The sequence below is a fragment of the Thrips palmi genome, unplaced genomic scaffold (genome assembly GCF_012932325.1).
Source record: "Thrips palmi isolate BJ-2018 unplaced genomic scaffold, TpBJ-2018v1 HiC_scaffold_10, whole genome shotgun sequence".
Classification (NCBI taxonomy): Eukaryota; Metazoa; Arthropoda; class Insecta; order Thysanoptera; family Thripidae; genus Thrips; species Thrips palmi.
In genome coordinates, this window is record NW_023144621.1 from 4,952,621 (window position 1) to 4,972,115 (window position 19,495).

Genomic DNA, 19,495 nt, shown 5'->3' on the forward strand with positions numbered 1-19,495 from the left:
GAGGGGAGAGAATAGAGCGAGAGGGGAGATGGCGGCAGGGGCGGCGGCGCGGCAGCAGGGGGAGATGGTACAGCGGGTACAGTCACGGCAGAAAGTGCTCTCACAGGCCCCCAGCCGCGTGCAGACCGTCCTAACGCGGTCGCGGGTCGCGCGGAAAGCCGGGTTCAACGCCTCGGGTACCCGTCGAGTCTCTCGCCGGGGGCTGAACCACCCCGCCGACGGGCCGAGGCCCTCTGGCCGGGGCGGCGAGCGGCGTGCACTTGGCGCCGGGAGTGTACCGTCTTTCTATCGATTACAACCCCCTGGACGCTCCCCTCCCCTCCCTCCGCGCGTCGCCTCCACCCTCCACCCCCCGCACCCCTAGCGCAGCTATAGCGCAGCGCCGCCGACGGGAACGGGTCGGGAGTCGGGAATCTGCACGAGGAGAAAGGAAGGCCGTCCGCACGGAGGGTGCGTCGCGTCGCGTCGTTTTCGCCGCGTCCGCACGGAAACCGTTCGAAAAACGCAGGTAAAGTGCGCGCGCCGTCGCGAGGCAAGTGCTTTTCGTTGGCCGTGGAATTTCCCCGGCCGGTGGTGCAAGTTCGACGGCGGTGCGAGTGCCCGGGTGACGGGGGCGGAGAAATAGGGAAAGGGGAGTCTCGTCTCGCGCGAGGGCCCGGCCCGGCCATGTTGATAACGCCTCCGCCAGCGAGCAGCGCCACTCCTGCTGCAGCGCTGCGCCGTCGTGCCGCTTGGCCGCGGGGGTAGGGCGGAGGGGCAGGGGCAGTGCAGCGCAGGGGTAGGACTTGTACCCCCGGCCCTTCTTATCACTGACTGCCCGCAAAGCGCCACGGAGTTCGGCCTGGCGAGAAACCGGAGCATCGCCACGGAGCGTGTTTTCCCGTCCGTGCCGTCGCCCCGACCTGCACCCTGCACTTGTAAGGCGTTCAGTGTTGTTTACAAACAGGTTCGGAGGTGGGGTGCCTTAAAGAAGAGAAGGGAGTTTTCTGCGAGTTTTTCTCGTTTCTCTGGGTTCCAGGAGCGGACGGCGAGCCGTGGGGTTCGTGAAATTTTGTGCAGCCCACGGCAGGGGCGAATATTCGGCCAGCCAGCCAGGGAGAGGGGTGCGCTGTGCGCTCAGGGGTTGGGGGGTGGCTTTGTTGGCGTCGGGTCCGGGGCGTCCGGGGCCGATGACGGTGTGGCACGGCGGGGTGGCGTTGCGTTCTTGAGGGTGACTCAGCGATTGGTCACGAAGGTAGCAAGGGTCGCCCTTCTACTGGGAAAGCCGGTGAGGTAGTAGGCGGACGGGAAAACGCGTTCCAAGTTCGAACGGGGCGAAATGTCAAACGGGAAAGTCAGGTTAGGTGGCCGATCCTGTGACAGGAGCTGTCAAAAACAGATGTTCATCACCACTGGTTTGCTTTTCGTCTTTCAAAAATGTCCCCATCGTTGTTAATTATTTTTAAATTTAATAAATGATAATGGTTATGGCCATCTGTACTAGATTCCTTCATGAGATGGAAAATCAATTAGTATGTAAACATTATTGGGGCATTTAAAACTATCTCGCGAAGGATCAGTGTCTTTATAAGTTATTATATAATGAAGCAGTTTTCATTTAATTTTAAATATCTTTATTTTTTAAACCTGAACTCTAACTTTTCCCTAAGCACGATGGGATTTTGTTTTATAATTTTTCTATTTTTGTTACAGATTAAGAGCTCATGTGATTACTTCGACATCAAAGATCAAAATGGGGACTTCAGACAAGAAAGCATTTCATCTCCGATGGGACAACCACATGGAGAGTATGCGCTCCCTGTTTGAAAGATCATACTACGACCAGGCGTTCACCGATGTCACAATTTCCTGTCCTGATGGGAAACTACAGGCTCACAAGTTGATTCTCTCAGCTTGCAGTCCATATTTTGAATCAGTATTCAAAGACAATCCATGCAAACATCCAGTTCTAATCTTCAGAGAAATTAAGCAACGAGAAATGTCAACTCTCCTTGAGTACATGTATAGGGGTGAAGTCGATGTTCTTGACTCGGAACTTCAGCCCCTTATTCAAGTTGCCACTGACCTTCAAATTCGAGGGCTTGCTTATGGATGTCAAACTGAAACAACGGTGGCTTCAGGAAAAGGACCTTTGGCTAAACCGAAGGCATCTGTCATTGACACCATTCAACGTTCAGCTACCACTTCCAATGTGACAAGGATAGCTGCCCCCAAATCCAGATTTTCTGCTCCACCCAAGGCTGTCCCTGAAGATGTTGCTACTGCTGCAGTTGTCCATGAGCCCACTCAAGCTGAGTTTGATGTAAGTTAATATATTAATCTAAAAATTAAAGAAATCTGATGTTGTAAGAATTGCATGTTTAAACAACTTTTTTCATTTTAGGCGTCTCATTCATCACGCACTGGACAGAAGAGATCCTTGCCTCATCCAACAGAAAGTCCTCCCAAAGCTAAAGTAGCTCACAAAGCTGGAGGACCATCACCTATCAGCCAGCCTCATATCATGAATGGGTCACCAGAGCATTCCGTTCAGCAACCCTCAGTGATTGCCTCACGGTCTCCCTCAACTAATGGAATTGATCTGAGCATTCCTTTAACCAATGGAAATGGTGCTCATGAACGCAGTCAAGACCGACCCTACCAAAACGGCACTGCTAAGCTGTACAATGAAAGCAGTGTTATATCAACTCAGGGCAAAGTCCATGAGGTGGATTCAAACTCTAGTGGAGAAAATCAAGAGTCGGAAGAAGAGGACTTGAACCAAGACGAAAACAGTGGAGAGCTGGTCATCAGGGAGGAGGATGAGGGAGAGGAAGAAGGGCTGGGTAAGTTTTACTATTTATTTGTTACTGTTATAGTTCAAATAAAGCCCACTGCCAATTTTTTTCTTTCGAACCTCGCCTTAAGAGTAGCAGCAGGTGGGGCTCAGTAACAAAATTAGGAGATATTTTATACAATATTTTGATACTCCATTTCAGGCTATTTATGTGAGTCTTCCTTCACTGAGGGTGAAACACCAAATGGTGTGATCCAAAAGGAGATGAATGGCGATGCTCCTAGTGACGCCAAGGTCTCACCTTCAACGGTTTGTCCCTTCTGCTTCATGGATTTGAAATCTTCAGATCTCTTACGAGCGTGAGTCTCAACTCAACCTTATTTTTGTCCATTCAAATATCAATAAGGGAATCAATAAGCAAATCTTTTCTTGTCTTTGCAGTCATGTTCAGATGCATACGGCTACCAACCCCCGCCCTCATCAATGTGATGTTTGTCAATTATCATTTGGTCGGTCTTCACATCTTGAACGCCATAAGAGAACCCACACTGGAGAACGTCCATTCCAATGCCCTATTGTTACATGTGGTAAGCGATTTGCTCGTCAGGATAAAGTGAAGCAGCATGTGACAAGACACCACAATAGCAACATCCAAGGACCCCTGCAGAGAGCACCAAGAATGCCCAAGTCTTTAGTATCATCATTGGCTGGGAAACGACCCCGAGGCAGACCACGCAAGGTAAATATACTTTTCCAATCTTCAGTTTTCACCTTGGAATTCTCTACAAATTTAGTTTGTATTGTAATTCTTGTTTTCTTCACCCCTTTAGTATGCAGACTCTTATCCTGACCCATACCCTGAAGCGTTTATGATGGGACATCCAATGTCAGATGATGGTGGTTTGGATAGCTTACCTCGTAACAGTATTGCCGCTGCTGATATGCTGCTGCAGCTCAGCTCCAAAGTGACCCATCATCAGCCATCAGACTTCCTCAGTAAAGAGAACCATGTTGTTGAGTCAGTTGTCACTCAACTAGCTGAGCCTATCAATGCCCACCAATGAAATTGTTGAATATTTTTGCCAAACTATTGATCAAGACTCAACTGAAGTGATTTTTGACTTCATTATCAAACTATTTCTTCCTTGTTTTTCTACTTGTCTATCTATTAACTATAGGGCATCCATTGCAACTCAAAGGGTATTTCCCGGTTGCCTTGAAGGCTGTGTAAGATTCAATTACTTCAAAACTCAGGTCATACAAATGCTGCAAAGCGCACTATTGTGTAATGTAAGACACCTCCGCAATGCCAAGCTTTCCCTCATGTTTCCAAAGATGAGACGCAAAGCTGCTAGGAAAGACTTGACCACTGACTTAAAAATCAGAAACTATTTTGTAATCAACATTTTTAGACTGATATTTTTTCTCTTCTGAATCCCTGCTTTTCTATAGATTGATTTAGAATTCTGTCAAACAAAAAGGATGTCTTATTTTGTATTTTTTTCTTGCATCAATTTTATGAAAACAAAATTCAAGCCCAGAAGTTCATTGTGTGTCGTAGTTTTATTAAGCTTGTGGACAATTATCAGAGAAGGCAGCAAATCAATGATTTTAAGGTGCATGGATCAATGTTGACTCTCATTTGTTGGACTTATTTCCTCTCAAATTTTCGAGGGGTTTCTGATCTGGAGCAGCTGTAAGCCAAATTCATGCTTTCATTCGAACATATTTTCTCACCCAGATGTTGTATTCTACATAATCTTAAAATGTGTGTATTTTGGTATGGGGACTTCTTCTATTCTTAAATGTGAGGGAGAATGTTTCCCTTTATGTGTGATCTGTGCCTGGGGATGGCATACTAATATTCTCTTTTGTTAGAATTTTAATTAATCTGAAACATTGTTTTGTTTCTTAAAAGTTGTTTCTGTTGTTTTATTTTAATTTTTATCTGTTAGAAACACCACATTTATTATTATTTATTAAGAACTTTACCAGTTTGTGTAAAGACACTGGTGGTTTGAAAGGAAATATGAGGTGTCCTTCTATGACTTTTCTTTTACTTTGTGATAAATGGGAATATTTTAATATAACTGGAACTTATGCTTTCATTAATAAGTTTTGTTGTTTGTGCTTTTCAGTTGAGTTTTAAATTTATTTATTCATAGTTTCTTTTCCCTTTTGACTGTATGTCCCCAGAGAATAAGTCTTGGAGATAGATTGTCTCTTTTATTTTGACATCTTAGAATTAACTTGAGAATCAGCTCGTGTGTGGATGTAGTCATAGCAGTCTATGGTGGGTCACTCACAAAAATAATCCCAAAGATTACTTTGCTATGTGCCAAACAGTAAGCAAGTTTTGCAATTATTGACTTGCCATTTGAATGACCAAATGCCTATGACCAAATCGTTATTAAGAGTGATGATTCTTTAATTTTAACCATTGTGCAATACTTGAACTGAGTTAGATTTTAAGGCCATGTACATACAGTGTAAACAAGTACTATTTTGCATGGATCGTTTTTGAGTGTGTTTCTACGGTAGTGTGTAATGGTGTAGTCGTACAATTCAGAATTGAAATAAGTAATATTACGTGGTAACTATTTTTAAGTGACATTATTGTGTGACCATTTCCTTTTGTCCCTTATTCATGTAGTGTGTTACCCAAGTATCAGTCCTCCATCATAGTCAAGAAGGATTGAAATCAGAATGCCAAGATTGGGTTTTATTATGCCTTTGCTTTAATCGCTGCCATTAGTAACTTTTTTGTTGGATCACAAGGTTCTGCTTGGAGCCTGATTTACATGAGACTGTTACCAAAAAGAAAGAAAATTTATGTGTTACTTGGATATAAATTGGTATTTATTTTATATCTAATGACTGTTTCCGTATCGTATCTTCCATTCATTGAACCACATCTTCTTGCATCTAACTGTAACGAATACTTTCTGTACAATTATTTTCCACTCTGCAGCTGTGCTTTCCAAATTTGAAGTCAGCTATTAATTTCATGATTGGTTTAGACCATTTGAAATGTGTTTGTGTGTGTGTGTGTGTGTAAGACTTTTTATTGTCAAGAGTTCTATTTAAGTAAAATTTGGATGAGGTGTAATGATAGTCATTCCAGACATGTTAGATTAGAAAATATTTTTTGTGTGCCGATATTCCCTTGGAGCTTATGTGATATATATTTCAGATATACTTTACGGTTCCATTTCTCTGTAAGCAGTAAAAAAAAATAATTTGTATGACTATTTTTAGACAGGAATGTGTAATGCTTCCTGTCTTTGATGCCAGAAGTACAATTTCCAGTATTTGCTTGTACCTGGAACTTTCCACACCTGTGTGATCTCATTTATTGTAGATGCGTATTACCAAAAATTACATGTGTAATCAAAAGCATTCCAAAACATTGTCTGATTAAGAAAGCAAAAAGTCTGAATGAACTAGAGTAGTGATAGACAGCATATATGATCCAAACTTTAAAACTTGTACATAATTCCACTTCAAGTGACATTGCACTGAAGATTTTTTTTTATTTCTGTAGTGTTGTAAGTCATATCATAGGCTGGTAAATAGACTTCCAAAGAATTCCATGGTTATGGCAACAGAGATAAGGGAAGCTTTCAGCTTTTTTCCAATCATTATATAGGAAGTAGTTTGTAGTGTATGAAGTGTTCTGAACTCAAAACATTGATGGAAGTTATCAACGTGCCATGTGTATGATAATTGTTTTAATGATTATTTGAATCATTTGCAGTATTATGATGTTTGAACACACAAAGTCCTAAATTGAATCCTAATTTTGTTTCTAGAAACATAGTGCAAAGTTGTGAGCAACTTGAAAAACTTGTTGATTGCAAGTCACTATGCCAGTCTTGCATTTATTATGATTTACAGTCACTATATCTTAATTTCCTAAGACTTCCTCAATGAACAGCAGTTTCAAAAGCACTGTTGCTACTTGCTTTCTCTATAAACTAACAATGATGTTACTTGGTTCTTCTCTGTAAAATTTTTCACTTGTTGAATCACCTGTTAAAAATGCACTACAGCTGTTTCCCCACGCTGTTATATTCACACCATGTGTGTTTCATCTTTGTCAAGAACTCCATCATTTGTAGCTGAGTGGTTAATTGCCCAAGCCCACATAATTTGAGTGGAAATTCTGCACACTACTCTGTCAATCAAAGGTGATAGTTATCAGACCAAAGAATTTGTGATGCTTCTATTGTTGTGTCTAATTGGTGTCATATATATCAACTGTACTTCATGAATTGGCAATCTGTGTCTGATTACTCTGGTTATAAGTGACTCGAGTCCTTTTTGATAATCGAACAACATCAGAAACAGCAACAAAGCAGGGTTGTTATTTCCTTTTGTGGGGCATCTCTGCTTGCAAAATTACATTGAAATATAAATATACTTTTTTCAAATGGTATCTTGGGAACTGTATTGTTATTTTTCTCTTAATGGTTCATCGCAGCAGTTAGACTGATAGTTATGCTGAAGATATACATATCGAAATGTGAATGTAATGACGAGGCTGATTGCAGTTGAAGTAGTAATTGCGATGTGCCTCTTCTGGTGGAGTGTGCATCATTCCTGGTTTTAAGAGTGTATTTTCTTATATTGGGCAGGGTAAGCAGAGTACTAGTCTGTGTGCATTCCAAGAACTGAGGTCTGAAAATAATAAGCTACATTTATCCCCTTTACCTTGGTAAGTGAGTGCTATGATGATACCTTTACAAAAAAATGAAAAAAATAAAAATAAATAAAAAATGCTCCCAAGTTCAGATATGTGTAAAATTCAAATATTTTCTTACAAATGTTTTGGATCCGATTTGTCACCTTGCCATAATATTATTTATTATACCTTTTGATAATGTGTGTTTGCATGTGAAACTATAAATTTAACTTTGCCTCCAATAAATTTTCCCACATGTATGTGCCTCTTTTGTGTCCATCCTCTCTCCTGTCGTCCTAGTGTGATCAGACACACATCGACATTTTCACTCGTTTTCACCCTGCGCCTCTTTCTCACTGCGAGTAGGCGAGTGTACGTAGTACATCACTCAGTGCCCGTTGTGTTGCCTACCACGACGGCGGCTTGCGAGGGTGCCAGTTGTGTTGCCTACCCTCCCGGCAGCGTTGCGCCGTGATGGAGGCCTGGCTGCCTACCTTCTGAACGCGACATCATCCCTACGACGTCACAGCAAGGGTGGATCCAGGGAAAGAGGGCGGGGAGAAGCATCAGGGGCCACGCCAGGCAGTGCCAACAGAGACCTCAAGAGGGCCAGCGCCCCCAAAAGCATCTCCTAAAGAAGGCAAAAGCGTCACTTCCTGTAAGTGGGCGATAACCACCTCTTGAGGGCGTTTCAGAAAAAGGATGTGCTTGTTGTCCGAAGCCCGGCCATGTGCGTCCATGCGTCCTGGGCCGTCCGTGCTCAGGCTGCCCAGGGCTGCCCCACCCCGTCCGCGCCGCGCGTCACACGGTTAGCGCGACTCCTTGAAAAACAAGGACGGTTTTTGAAAAACAAGGAAAGATGGAACACTTCAAGGAAGTTCCTTGGAAGTGTGCTCCCATTCCAAGGAGGCTCCCTTGTTTTCCAAGGCCAGTCCCTTGTTTTCTTGGACTCCAGACAAATTCCAAGGGCCCGCCTTGTTTTTGGGGTGCACTTCCAAGGGGACGCCTTGGTTGGTCTCTGCCGTTTCAAGGAACCGCCTTGTTTGTCCGCAAAAGCTCGAGTTACGTCGTCGGCCACGTCATGAGGTCCCCGATGACGTCCCCCTGGGGTTCACCATGACGACCCCCATGTTTCTCCGTGCCGTTGAGGCTGCCGGGTCTCACAGTGGCCAACGCCGAAAACCGTTTTCTTCTACGTCCAGTACTTTCGGAGATACGAGGACGTACCACGAGGCCGCCGTCCAGGCGGAGGAGGAAGTGGTGATTTTTTCGAGGCCAAAGCAGCTCTGGCCACGAGCCTACTTGGTGTCCGGGACTTTTGACTTCGGAATCGGGTTAGGGGGGTGCCGGCCCACCTCGAAACCAAATTTGGTCAAGTTCCGGCCAGCCGTTTGTCCAGGATGGCGTCAAACAGCTGGATTTTTGGACTTATTTTGCTGATTGGATGATGTTTATCGCCATCCTGGACAAACGGCTGGCCGGAACTTGACCAAATTTGGTTTCGAGGTGGGCCGGCACCCCCCTAACCCGATTCCGAAGTCAAAAGTCCCGGACACCAAGTAGGCTCGTGGCCAGAGCTGCTTTGGCCTCGAAAAAATCACCACTTCCTCCTCCGCCTGGACGGCGGCCTCGTGGTACGTCCTCGTATCTCCGAAAGTACTGGACGTAGAAGAAAACGGTTTTCGGCGTTGGCCACTGTGAGACCCGGCAGCCTCAACGGCACGGAGAAACATGGGGGTCGTCATGGTGAACCCCAGGGGGACGTCATCGGGGACCTCATGACGTGGCCGACGACGTAACTCGAGCTTTTGCGGACAAACAAGGCGGTTCCTTGAATCGGCAGAGACCAACCAAGGCGTCCCCTTGGAAGTGCACCCCAAAAACAAGGCGGGCCCTTGGAATTTGTCTGGAGTCCAAGAAAACAAGGGACTGGCCTTGGAAAACAAGGGAGCCTCCTTGGAATGGGAGCACACTTCCAAGGAACTTCCTTGAAGTGTTCCATCTTTCCTTGTTTTTCAAAAACCATCCTTGTTTTTCAAGGAGTCGCGCTAACCGTGCATGCCTTTAAGCGGAAACGCGCCACTCGACCCTTCAAAAGCACTTGGAAAATTCCGCGCATATTGGGACGACGTCACTATCAAAGGCGTCCCTCTGTCTTGGTGGCGAGTGGCGGAGCGAATGACTTCGGCGGCAGTTCTAGGGCCGCCATCGCCATGGTCAGAACCACCGCCCTCCTGGCCAGCCTCGCCGTCCTGCTGGGGTGCTGCGCGCTCGCGGCAGGTGAGACGAGTTCCAACGGAAGAGACCGAAGCACTCGCTCTAAAGCACAGTTATTGGCTGAGCGATAGCAAAGCCTGTTACTCCAGTGGGGTTGAAAAGTTTTTCCTGTCTGTCTGTCTGTCTGTCTGTCTGTCTGTCTGTCTGTCTGTCTGTGTGTGTGTGTGTGTCTGTCCGCACTACTCCTCCTGAACGGCTCGGCCGATCTCGGTGAGATTTTGCACACTTTTTAGGCATGTCCTTGGCTCGGCACACGCGAAATCTCACCATCGTAGCTCAACTGGTTCAGTTTTAATAGCCGAAAAACACCTAAAAACGGCGAAAAATCGAGTTTTCTGCAGGCAGGATGCCTATTGTCTTGAAGATGGGGGGGTCTGGGGAGCGGAGCCCCCCAGCCTCGATAAGTTCAAAGGTTACAAGGGTCAAGATCATGCTATCTGTAGATGAAGCAACTCTACCTAGAAGGAAGGGGGGTCTGGAGGCGGAGCCCCCCAGCATGCAACAAGTTAGAAGTAACCGACGATGGACAAGCTATTGCCTGCCGAAGGCACGCTAGCGCCGCAGGCCAAGGTAGGTAGTACCTACTAGGTACGCCAGGCGCGGATTGGAGGAACAGGCAGCGAAACATCGCGAAGCCTGTTACGACAAGACGCGGTCTGGCGTAAACCTTCCCACGCAGTTTATAGGGTCCAACCCGGTTTTCTGCCCTTTTGGGTAGCCTTTCACAGCCAGAAATTGACGATGTCCATGCTCAAACTGACATGGTGTGGTCGACTTTCTGGTCGGACTGTTCGGATCAAGTCGTTTGGTTGTTTGGTGGTCCAGAAGGCGCGGACGACTGCGGGGACTGGTCCTTCACCTGCGGCAATGGCGAATGCGTGGACGTCGGGGCGCGCTGCGACGGCCGGCCGGACTGTTCCGACGGCAGCGACGAGGCGAGCGGCGCGTGTCTAGGTAGGTGTTTAGCTATCTGCACGAACTTTTGAGGCTGTCAGTGGGTCTTTTTGTACTATCCTCATTTCTACGGCAGAGGTGCTCTTGGTTATATATTAAATGTGTCATTTTGACTGTCACAGTCAATGCAGTGGCGCTGGCCCTCGATTACCAGGCCTACCTGACCTTCTCCTTCGACGAAGACTACGTCGCTGTCTGGGTCCTGTCGTGCAGCGAGACGGCCTGCTCCAGGGTGTACGTGGACGGCTTCGACTCCCAAGGCAGGCTGTCCTACGCAGCGGGAAACAAGTGCAACGCCAAGGGCTTCGACTGCACCACAGAGTCATCGGTGAGTGTTCCCGGACGAAGACACACGCTCTTTCAAATGAGTAGATCACGACAGCATTGAACACTGAGAATGAAAGAGTCATGATCATGACTAAAATTTTGGGTGAGGAATTCTTTATTACCCAAATTTGGGTCATAATACTATGAAGCTATATGGAGCTGATACACCCTTACCCTTCCTCACCCAAAATTGGGCGAGGATGCTTTCCTCGCCCAAATTTAGGTGAGAAAGTAAACCTCGCCCAAAATTGGGTATTGATCATGACGTTTTCATTCTCAGTGAAATTACGCCTCTCCTTTGTTCGCACAGCACACACCTGCGAATTCCAATGAGCTCCAGTCTGGAGATTACACCCTGGTTGCCGAGCGCCAGTCTGCAAAGTTGTATGTGTGGCTGCAGGGCCACCCCGACAAGCCCATAGCAGTCTCCATAGACGAGTCCCAGACTCAGGTGCGAGTGCGACCCGATCTCTGGAAGAACAATATGCGTGTGAAAATTAGCGGTAGGTAACATTGTGCACATGCAGGGGCTATAAAAACAATGTAGAGGGTGTACTTGGTGATATGATTATAGCCATAGTTGTTGCGAGTGAAAGAAAAAATTAAGGTGAAACAAACTTAATGAGCCAAGTCGTTGTGACGCCTTTTGCCCCGCAGTGATACCCGCAGTGATACCCGCAACGACGGAAGCGCCATCGACTTCAGAAAACCCAGCGACATCACCTGCTGCTTCACCATCTGACGAGCCAGCGACGTCACCTGCCGCTTCACCATCAGATGAGCCAGCAACATCTCCTGCAGCTTCACCTTCTGACGAGCCTGCAACGTCCCCTGCCGCTTCACCTTCTGATGAGCCAGCAACATCTCCTGCAGCTTCACCTTCTGACGAGCCAGCGACGTCTCCTGCCGCTTCACCTTCTGATGACCCTGCAACTACCCCTGCCGCTTCACCTTCTGTTGAGCCAGCGACCTCTCCTGCCGCTTCACCATCTGATGAGCCAGCAACGTCACCTGCCGCTTCACCTTCTGATGAGCCAGCAACTACCCCTGCCGCTTCACCTTCTGTTGAGCCAGCGACCTCTCCTGCCGCTTCACCATCTGAGGAGCCTGTAACTACCCCTGCCGCTTCACCTTCTGATGAGTCTGTAACTACCCCTTCCGCTTCACCTTCTGATGAACCAGCAACAACCCCTGAGGCGTCCCCTTCTGATGAGCCGGTGACGACCCCTGTCGTGTCTCCTTCTGATGAGCCTGCAACAACCCCAAATGTTTCACCCTCTGAGGAGCCAGCTACAACCCCTGTGGTTTCTCCCTCCGAGGGGCCAGTAACAACCCCTGAGGTGTCTCCCTCTGATGAGCCAGCAACAACCCCTGAGGTGTCACCATCTGATGGACCAGCAACGACCCCAGATGTTTCTCCTTCAGAGGAGCCAGCAACAACCCCTGACGTGTCTCCTACTGAGGAACCTGCGACCCCTACCCAGGAGTCGACCACAGAAGAGGCAACGACTGCCACCGCGGCCCCCACCCCCGCCCCCTGGCCTCCAAGGCCGGTGCCGACCTCCTGCACGCCCGAAATGGCGTCCCTGTTCATCCCCGTGCCTGGGCAGTGTGGCTCATACCTCTGGTGCTACTCGGGCAGGAGCGCTCTGATGAGGTGTCCCAGCACGTTGAGATTCAGCTACCAGCAGCAGACTTGCGACTGGCCACGCAACGTGGAGTGCCCTGCAACTCTTAAGCGCAGTTTGAGAGCAGAAGGAACAACTGCAGATGACTCTGCCACAACACCAGAAGAGCTAAGAACAACCGATGACTCCACGACATCCGAAGAATCGACTCAAACCGACTCTACCGCAGAAAACGAGACAACTTGGTCTGACGTGTCAACCACAGAAGATTCAAATTCGACCACCGAGGTGACCGTGGTGCCTGCCCCCGTCTGGCCCCCCGTGCCCGCACCGACGTCCTGCACCGGGGACTTGGAGTCCCTGCTGATCCCTGTGGCCGGGGACTGCCGCAAGTACGAGGCGTGCTATTCGGGAAGAAGCAAGGTCAGGCCCTGCCCCAGCATTCTGCTCTTTAATTACCAGCTTCAGACGTGCGATTGGCCGAGAAACGTCATTTGCGAGCAGTGACGTCAGAGATAAGGCGACCACCACGAGCAAATCAATATCCCTAAGTGATTTCGTCGAGAGGACCTAATCTACTTTATTCCTCGATTCGCAATTTCCGTGCGCGGCTTTTCATGTTATTGTCTGTCTTCTGAAGTACTGTTGAAGGAGATTGATTGAATAAATAGTTATGATGAGTCTACTTTGTATACCTGCGTCACGCTCAACTTCACACTTTAAGCCAGGGAGTGAATGAACAAAAAGCTCGAGCCTTTCGTGCGATTTCCTTCGGTCTGTTTGACCTTGATGCGCAGCTGCAGATAAGGACAGGAAAGTCAAGTTCAGTGTCAAAGTACCATCGATAGTGGTTTCATTCTTATTGAAAATTTGTATTTGGTTATTTATGAGTAGCACAGAGAAACGTACACCAATTTAACTCTGGCAAAAATATGAACTTTTATTAGGCACGAAGTAGCCGTATTTAATTTCAAGGGGGTGGAGCCCACATTTTGTTACGTTGCTTTAACATAAGAAACGTGTCGGCTTGTCAGGGTTTCCTGGAAGAACTTGGCGGAGTCCTTGAGTGTCCTTGGGCGGTTGGGATCGTTGAAGTCGACGTAGACCAAGCCGAACTTGCTTCTGCAACAGGAATAGCGGCAATGGTTTAATTTTAATGTATTTTTCAAGGGACATGTTTCTGCGAGGTGGGCAGTTGGTGAACCTACTCGTATCCGTCAAGCCATTCCAAGTTGTCTTCAAGGCTCCAGCAAGTGTAGCCAATCACGTTGCACCCATCCCGGTTGATGGCTTGCATCAGGCCTCGCATGTAGCCCTTGAGGAATTAGACACAGCCGTAGTAAGTTTTGAGCCAACAACAGTATACACTCTTTATGCCTGTTAAACTCACGCTGTAGAAGCCGATGCGTTTCTGGTCCTTGGTGCCTTCGTCCGCTGCCCCGGCGTAGCCGTTCTCTGCCACCCACACTGGGAAGTTGTTGTAGCGGTTCTTCACCCACCTCACTCCGTCAGCAAGAGCGAATGGAGTCACCTGTCACCAAGTCAACCTTAGCATTGCTTTTCACCCGAAAGTAGAGAAAGTCTGGCTTCACCGTGAAGACAATGCCTGACACCCACCGGGAAGGAGGACCTGGCACTCTGGATCCAGTTGGGATCGGTGGAGGTCTCAACCCCAATGTCGTTGAAGTACCCCGCCGAAAGGGTCTCCGTGGAGGTGCGGTCGGCCACGAGGATGCCGGTGTACAGGTTGAGGCCGAGGAAGTCCATCGCACCTGCCAAACAACAGCATTATGGCTTATCGGTCCACTTTCCCCATGGAAGTATAGGTTGGCGTTTGGTTAGATTTCGAGGAGTGGACTCACCCTGGACGATCGTCTTCTCCTCGTCGGTGAAGGTCGGCAGCCTGGACGTGGCGCGGCCCTCGGCGGCGCTCAGGTTGCCGATGATGTTCTTCATGACCTCGGGGTAGTCGCCGAAGAAGAGCGGGTCCGCCCACCAGCCGTACCTCCAGAGGCGGTAGCGCTCGGCAGCCTCGACGTCCTCCGGCTTGTTTGTCAGCGGCTCGGCGAACTCCATGTTGATGGCCGAGCCCAGCCGCCCTGCCACCCAAGTGGCGTTTAAAGTCCGTCCGCAGCGACAGACACAAGGCCAGAAGACCGGTGGAGGCGGCCAAATTTCTAGACGCGTTTTGACCTCCAGAGTCGCTAAGCATAAATCTGGTGTGACCCCATTAGTGGATTCCTCGTTCGAAGAGCAATCCATCAGTGGGGTCACACGTTTGGTTCGGTCCCGTTTGGCGACTCTGGAGGTCAAAACGCGTCCAGAATTTTGTCCGCCTCCACCGGTCTTCTGGCCCACTGTGTGACGCGTCACCGAGTGCGTGCGTGTTCTTACCGCCTTGGTAGGCGAAGTTCTGCTGGTAGGCGCGGTACGCCTTGCCGTGCGCGATGATCATGTTGTGGCTGCAGAGGTAGCCGCCGAAGCCGGGGTTGCTCACGGCCGGTGCGATCCCAGGCAGCTCGTACCCGTACACGCACTGGCTCATGGGCTCATTGAAGAGGATCCAGGTCTTCACCTGAAGCAAACCAACGACGTCAGCATGGCTGCATCACAGCAACGACTGGTTGTGCCAGATTTTACGCACCCGGTCACCGAAAGTCTGGAAGCAGTAAGAGGCGTAGTCGACGAACTTGTCCTGGATGTCGGAGTTGAGCCAGCCACCGTCGTCTTGGACGACCTGGGGAAGATCCCAGTGGTAGAGGGTGATCTGGGGAGACAAAAGAGGTTGCGTTTATTGCTTCCGGATCCACTGTTTAAAATCCTTGAAAATACGAAGTGATGTGGGCACGCACCACCGGCTGAATGCCCCTGGCAATCAGGGCATCGATCAGCTCGTTGTAGTACTGGGTCCCCACTGCGCTGGGGTGGGCGCTGTCGCCCTGGGGCAGCACTCGGGACCAGCTGATGGAGAAGCGATAGAACTGGAGCTGCAGAAGCGAGACAAATACATCAGGCAAGATAGGTGGCAGATTCCACACTGGTCGAATTAGCGCCTACCCTTGACTTGCATCCCTGACTGTTCAAACTCACCTGGATGTCGCTGAGCATCTGGACGTCATCCATGTACTTGTGGTAGGAGTCGTCGGCGACGTCCCCGTTGGCCAAGGAGGGGCGGGAGTGGAAGAACACGTCCATGATGCTGGGGGACTTGTCTGGAATCACGAAGATGAGTCTAACAAGGTGCGGCTAGGGTGCAAAACTGGCAAGGGAAGCACTATTGAGCCCCACCTGACTCGTTCCACGCGCCCTCCACCTGGTACGCAGCACTGGCGGCCCCGATCAGCAGCCCTGCGGGGATGTCGTACTGCGACTCGGGGATGTTGTCGTTGGGCTCGTAGTACTCCTCGTCTGGAAGTTGTTTAGTGATCTACTCTGGTTTAGTTTTGCTTTGGTAACTCAGTGAGTGTACTCACTGTATCCCTTGGCGGCGGGTTCGGCGGGGTCTTCCGGGTTGTCTTCGTTGCCGCTCAGGCAGCGCTGCCTGTCCGCACTGTAGGTGGAGCCCTCGGGGCACATGAGCAGCCGCGGCTGGGAGAAGGTGTTGGTGCCGGTCTGGACGCACTCGTAGTATCTGGTCAAAAAATACTCTATGATCAATTTCTGGCCGAATTTTGGCGAATAGATAACGGACTCTCGTTGCACAGTGGGCCGGAAGATCGGTGGAGGCGGCCAAAACTCTAGACGCGTTTTGAGCTCCAGAGTCGCTAAACGCGCCTCGAACCAAACGTGTGATTCCACCAATGGATTCCTCGGTCGGAGAGCAATCCATCGGTGGGTCACACGTTCGGTTCGAGTTCCATTTAGCGACACTAGAGCTCAAAACGCATCTAGAGTTCTGGCCGCCCTGGGTGAGGCGCCCATGGGCGACCAATGGTCCGTCCACACTGCAACCTTAGACACCCATGGTGAATCCATTGGTGCCTATGGTCGTGAAGGGGTGACCATGGTCGATCCGTGGACAGGCCATGGACAATCCATGGTTGGCCCATGGGTCATCCATAACAAATGGGCAACCAATGGTCATCCACAGACGGTCCATGGACGGCCAATTGACAATGGCTTCCTCGTGCATCTAAGTCTCCAATTAATTTTCACAAAACCCTTTTAACTTTTGAACCGTTTGTCCGAAACAAAATCTGAATTTGGAATTGAGTGAAGCGCGAAAAGTTCATGTAGAGCCCACCATATAATTCGGACTTGGAAAGACTGTTGAATAGTGAGAGGACTTTGCCAGAGCAATATGCAGCCAGTGTGGACCCTCCATGGGCCGTCCATGGACTGTCCATGGACTGTCCATAGATATCCGCTTTCAATTTCCCATGGACCGACCATGGATCGCCCATGGGCGCCTCACCCAGGGCGCCTACACCGGTCTTCTGGTCCACTGTGCGCTGGACGTCCTCGTTCTGGGCGTCCCTACCTGGTGTTGTTGTCCCTGTCCGCCAGGCGGCCCTCCGCCAGGCACGTGAGCACGCAGTCCCCGGTGGCGGCGTCCACGGTGTAGTTGGGCGGGCAGGCGGCCACCAGAGCGTTGGCGGCCACGGCGTCGCGGCACACCACGTACACCTCGGGGTCCTGGGGGAAGCGCTGGTAGACGCCAACCAGGGCGTTGGAGCAGGCCACCGTGGAGCACGTCGCCTCGGAGCTGCAATGCGCCAAGAGGTGAAGCTACCAGTGTACTCAAACTTAATGCACCACTGGAGAGGCTGGAGAGTCGAGTGTCTCAAACTGAAGTAGGTTATGTGCAAAACTCTTGAGTTTCCAGAGGAAGTAAGTCTCACCTGGGCACACACATGGCGCGCCGCTGGCTGTACACGGTGCCGGCAAAGTCGTTGCAGGAGTACTGGTAGGCCTTGCCGGCCACGCACAGCCAGTAGCGCCGGCAGTTGGACGGGTCGGGGTAGTAGCCGTCGCCGTTGCAGGTGAAGGCGGTGGACGCGGCGGGCGGCGCGATGCACGCGTCGTCCGACAGGGTGGCCACGCACGCGCCTGCCAACGAAGACGCTTTTACAGTGCAGGCTGAAGCGCACAGAGGGCCAGAAGACCGGTGGAGGCGGTCAAAATCCCGGATGCGTTTTGAGCGCTAGAGTCGCTGAATGGGACTCGAACCCAACGTGTGACCCCACTAAAGGATTGCTCTCCGAACGAGGAATCCATTTGTGGGGCCACTCGCTCGATTCGAGTCCCGTTTAGCGACGACTCTGGAGCTCAAAACGCGTCTGGAGTTTTGGCCGCCTCCTGGCCCGCTGTGAAGCAGGAGATGGCTCCGAATTGCCTACCTGCCGAGCAGTAGGGCGTGGCGGCGGGGCAGGCCGTGGTGCGCAGGGGCCGGTACACCTGTCCCAGCCTGGTACACTGCAGCACCGTGGAGCAGTCCACGCAGCGCTGCGTCTGGCCGGCGCAGTCCTGGGTGTCGGCGGTCGCGCCCAGGCCCAGGGCCAGCTTCTTCCGCTGCAGGGTGCGGGCTTTGGCGCGGAGGCCACCCTCGGCGGGCCGCACCAGCACCGCCACCTGCCGGGACAGCCTCAGTCAGGGCAACGCCATGCGCAGCAAGACCGATGGAGGCGGCCAAGATTCGTTGAATTAGACTCGAACCGAACGTGTGAACGTGCGATAGCTCTCCGAACGAGGAATCCATTGGCGAAGTCACACGCTTCGTTCAAGTCCTATTTAGCGACTCTAGAGCTCAAAACGCGTCTAGAATTTTTGCCCCGTCCACCGGTCTTTTCGCTCATTCTGCCATGGTTGCCACAAATGGGGTTTGCAATCCTTACCACGGCGAGGCCCACGGCCAGCAGGACGGCAGAAGCCCTCATGGTTGTTGGTTTGAGCAGCTTCCCGACCAGTGCACGGCTGCTGCCGCGTGCTGCGGACGCGTGCCGTGCCTTTATACTACGCTGCTAAATACCGGGGCCCTAGATTAGATGTCGGCAGTCTGGCGGTAAGACCAAAGGTTGGCAGCGCTAAAAAAAGTGTGGCAGTCAACAGGGCGGCAAGGACAAAGGTTGGCTGCACTCAAAAAGTGTGGCAACTTGAAAAAAATTAAGAAAATCTTCTTTAGTGCCCTTGGTGCAGCCAGGGATGGTGCCCATTACTGTTGTCCATTTAAATTTTTTACTCTCTCACGGAGTGCTTTGTCGTGTCCATTTTTCGATGTGTGTCGTGTCGGGAACTCTCGAATCAAATGATGTGGCAAAGTGTAGTTTGTAGCTCCGCCCATTAGGCTCTTGTGATCTACGATCCGCATGAAAAGCTTCGATCCACCGCCTGCTGGACACGGAATGCTCAACATATTAAATAAATGTTGAAAAATCTGTCTTGCTGTATCTAGGAGCATGGCAACTTTATATCCGACCCACGCGCCAAGGCAAAGCGGCACGACACTGGTGTGTGGCTCGGGCAAACAAAAACAAGCCGCGCTTAGCGGGTAAATGTCATCCGGAGTCCTGAAAACCGAGTACGTTTCTCGGAAAGGGCTCGCTGCGATGGGATTTCTCGGTAAAGCCACGTCCAAGGGCTTGAAGGAGCACCACCGTTCCAGAAAACCGACGAAGCAGGTGCGGAGTTTGTACCGTACGATGCGACGGTGCTGGCGTTGGCGGCGTTGCACAGTGGGCCAGAGGACCGGCGGAGGCGGTCAAAACTCTAGACGCGTTTTGAGCTCCAGAGTCGCTAAATAGGACTCGAACCGAACGTGTGACCCCGCCAATGGACTGCTCTCCGAACGCGGAATCTATTGGTGGGGTCACACGTTCGGTTCGAGTCCTGTTTCGCGACTCTGGAGCTCAA

At 50.2% G+C, this 19,495-nt stretch overlaps 3 protein-coding genes across 11 annotated transcripts; 2 read left to right on the plus strand and 1 right to left on the minus strand.

Moving 5' to 3' along the window:
* The first annotated feature begins 386 nt into the window (after positions 1-386).
* On the plus strand, positions 387-7,720 carry LOC117639016 (protein tramtrack, beta isoform-like). Of its 7 annotated transcripts, none has more exons than XM_034374320.1 (6): positions 387-508; positions 1,693-2,302; positions 2,384-2,825; positions 2,979-3,135; positions 3,218-3,515; positions 3,607-7,720. In XM_034374320.1, the coding sequence occupies exons 2-6, from the start codon at positions 1,733-1,735 to the stop codon at positions 3,838-3,840; spliced, it is 1,701 nt and encodes a 566-aa protein (XP_034230211.1). In that variant the 5' UTR covers positions 387-508; positions 1,693-1,732; the 3' UTR covers positions 3,841-7,720. The 7 variants fall into 7 exon arrangements, with proteins under 7 accessions (XP_034230211.1, XP_034230212.1, XP_034230213.1 ...); XM_034374321.1 differs by lacking the exon at positions 387-508 and adding an exon at positions 743-917; XM_034374322.1 differs by lacking the exon at positions 387-508 and adding an exon at positions 1,007-1,039.
* A 1,868-nt stretch (positions 7,721-9,588) lies between these two features.
* LOC117649811 (cell surface glycoprotein 1-like) lies at positions 9,589-13,327 on the plus strand. Of its 3 annotated transcripts, XM_034392914.1 has the most exons (6): positions 9,589-9,740; positions 10,563-10,691; positions 10,814-11,019; positions 11,329-11,521; positions 11,676-12,005; positions 12,114-13,327. In XM_034392914.1, exons 1-6 carry the CDS (start codon positions 9,674-9,676, stop codon positions 13,151-13,153), a joined length of 1,965 nt encoding a protein of 654 aa, XP_034248805.1. In that variant the 5' UTR covers positions 9,589-9,673; the 3' UTR covers positions 13,154-13,327. The 3 variants fall into 3 exon arrangements, with proteins under 3 accessions (XP_034248805.1, XP_034248785.1, XP_034248796.1); XM_034392894.1 differs by having other exon boundaries at positions 11,676-13,326; XM_034392905.1 differs by having other exon boundaries at positions 9,659-9,740; positions 10,566-10,691; positions 11,676-13,326.
* A 233-nt stretch (positions 13,328-13,560) lies between these two features.
* LOC117649806 (myrosinase 1-like) lies at positions 13,561-18,590 on the minus strand. Its single transcript, XM_034392882.1, has 15 exons — positions 18,481-18,590; positions 17,986-18,217; positions 17,488-17,695; positions 17,127-17,351; positions 16,120-16,277; positions 15,935-16,054; positions 15,737-15,858; positions 15,499-15,633; positions 15,291-15,413; positions 15,041-15,221; positions 14,509-14,745; positions 14,264-14,418; positions 14,037-14,177; positions 13,855-13,961; positions 13,561-13,768 (listed from the first exon to the last, which is right to left on the minus strand). Exons 1-15 carry the CDS (start codon positions 18,520-18,522, stop codon positions 13,642-13,644), a joined length of 2,313 nt encoding a protein of 770 aa, XP_034248773.1. The 5' UTR covers positions 18,523-18,590; the 3' UTR covers positions 13,561-13,641.
* Positions 18,591-19,495: the final 905 nt, after the last annotated feature.

Bases quoted from the DNA above. Each gene is read 5' to 3' on its own strand.
- LOC117639016 (XM_034374317.1), top strand. From the start codon at position 1,319: ATGTCAAACGGGAAAGTCAG. The intron at 2,303-2,383 runs GTAAGTTAATAT...TTTTCATTTTAG, and splicing joins CCACTCAAGCTGAGTTTGAT to GCGTCTCATTCATCACGCAC. The intron at 3,516-3,606 runs GTAAATATACTT...TCACCCCTTTAG, and splicing joins CCCGAGGCAGACCACGCAAG to TATGCAGACTCTTATCCTGA.
- LOC117649811 (XM_034392894.1), top strand. From the start codon at position 9,674: ATGGTCAGAACCACCGCCCTCCTGGCCAGCCTCGCCGTCCTGCTGGGG. The intron at 9,741-10,562 runs GTGAGACGAGTT...TTGGTGGTCCAG, and splicing joins GTGCTGCGCGCTCGCGGCAG to AAGGCGCGGACGACTGCGGG. The intron at 11,522-11,675 runs GTAGGTAACATT...TTTGCCCCGCAG, and splicing joins TATGCGTGTGAAAATTAGCG to TGATACCCGCAGTGATACCC.
- LOC117649806 (XM_034392882.1), bottom strand. From the start codon at position 18,522: ATGAGGGCTTCTGCCGTCCTGCTGGCCGTGGGCCTCGCCGTG. The intron at 17,352-17,487 runs GTGAGACTTACT...GGCGCATTGCAG, and splicing joins CGCGCCATGTGTGTGCCCAG to CTCCGAGGCGACGTGCTCCA. The intron at 16,055-16,119 runs GTGAGTACACTC...AACAACTTCCAG, and splicing joins ACCCGCCGCCAAGGGATACA to ACGAGGAGTACTACGAGCCC.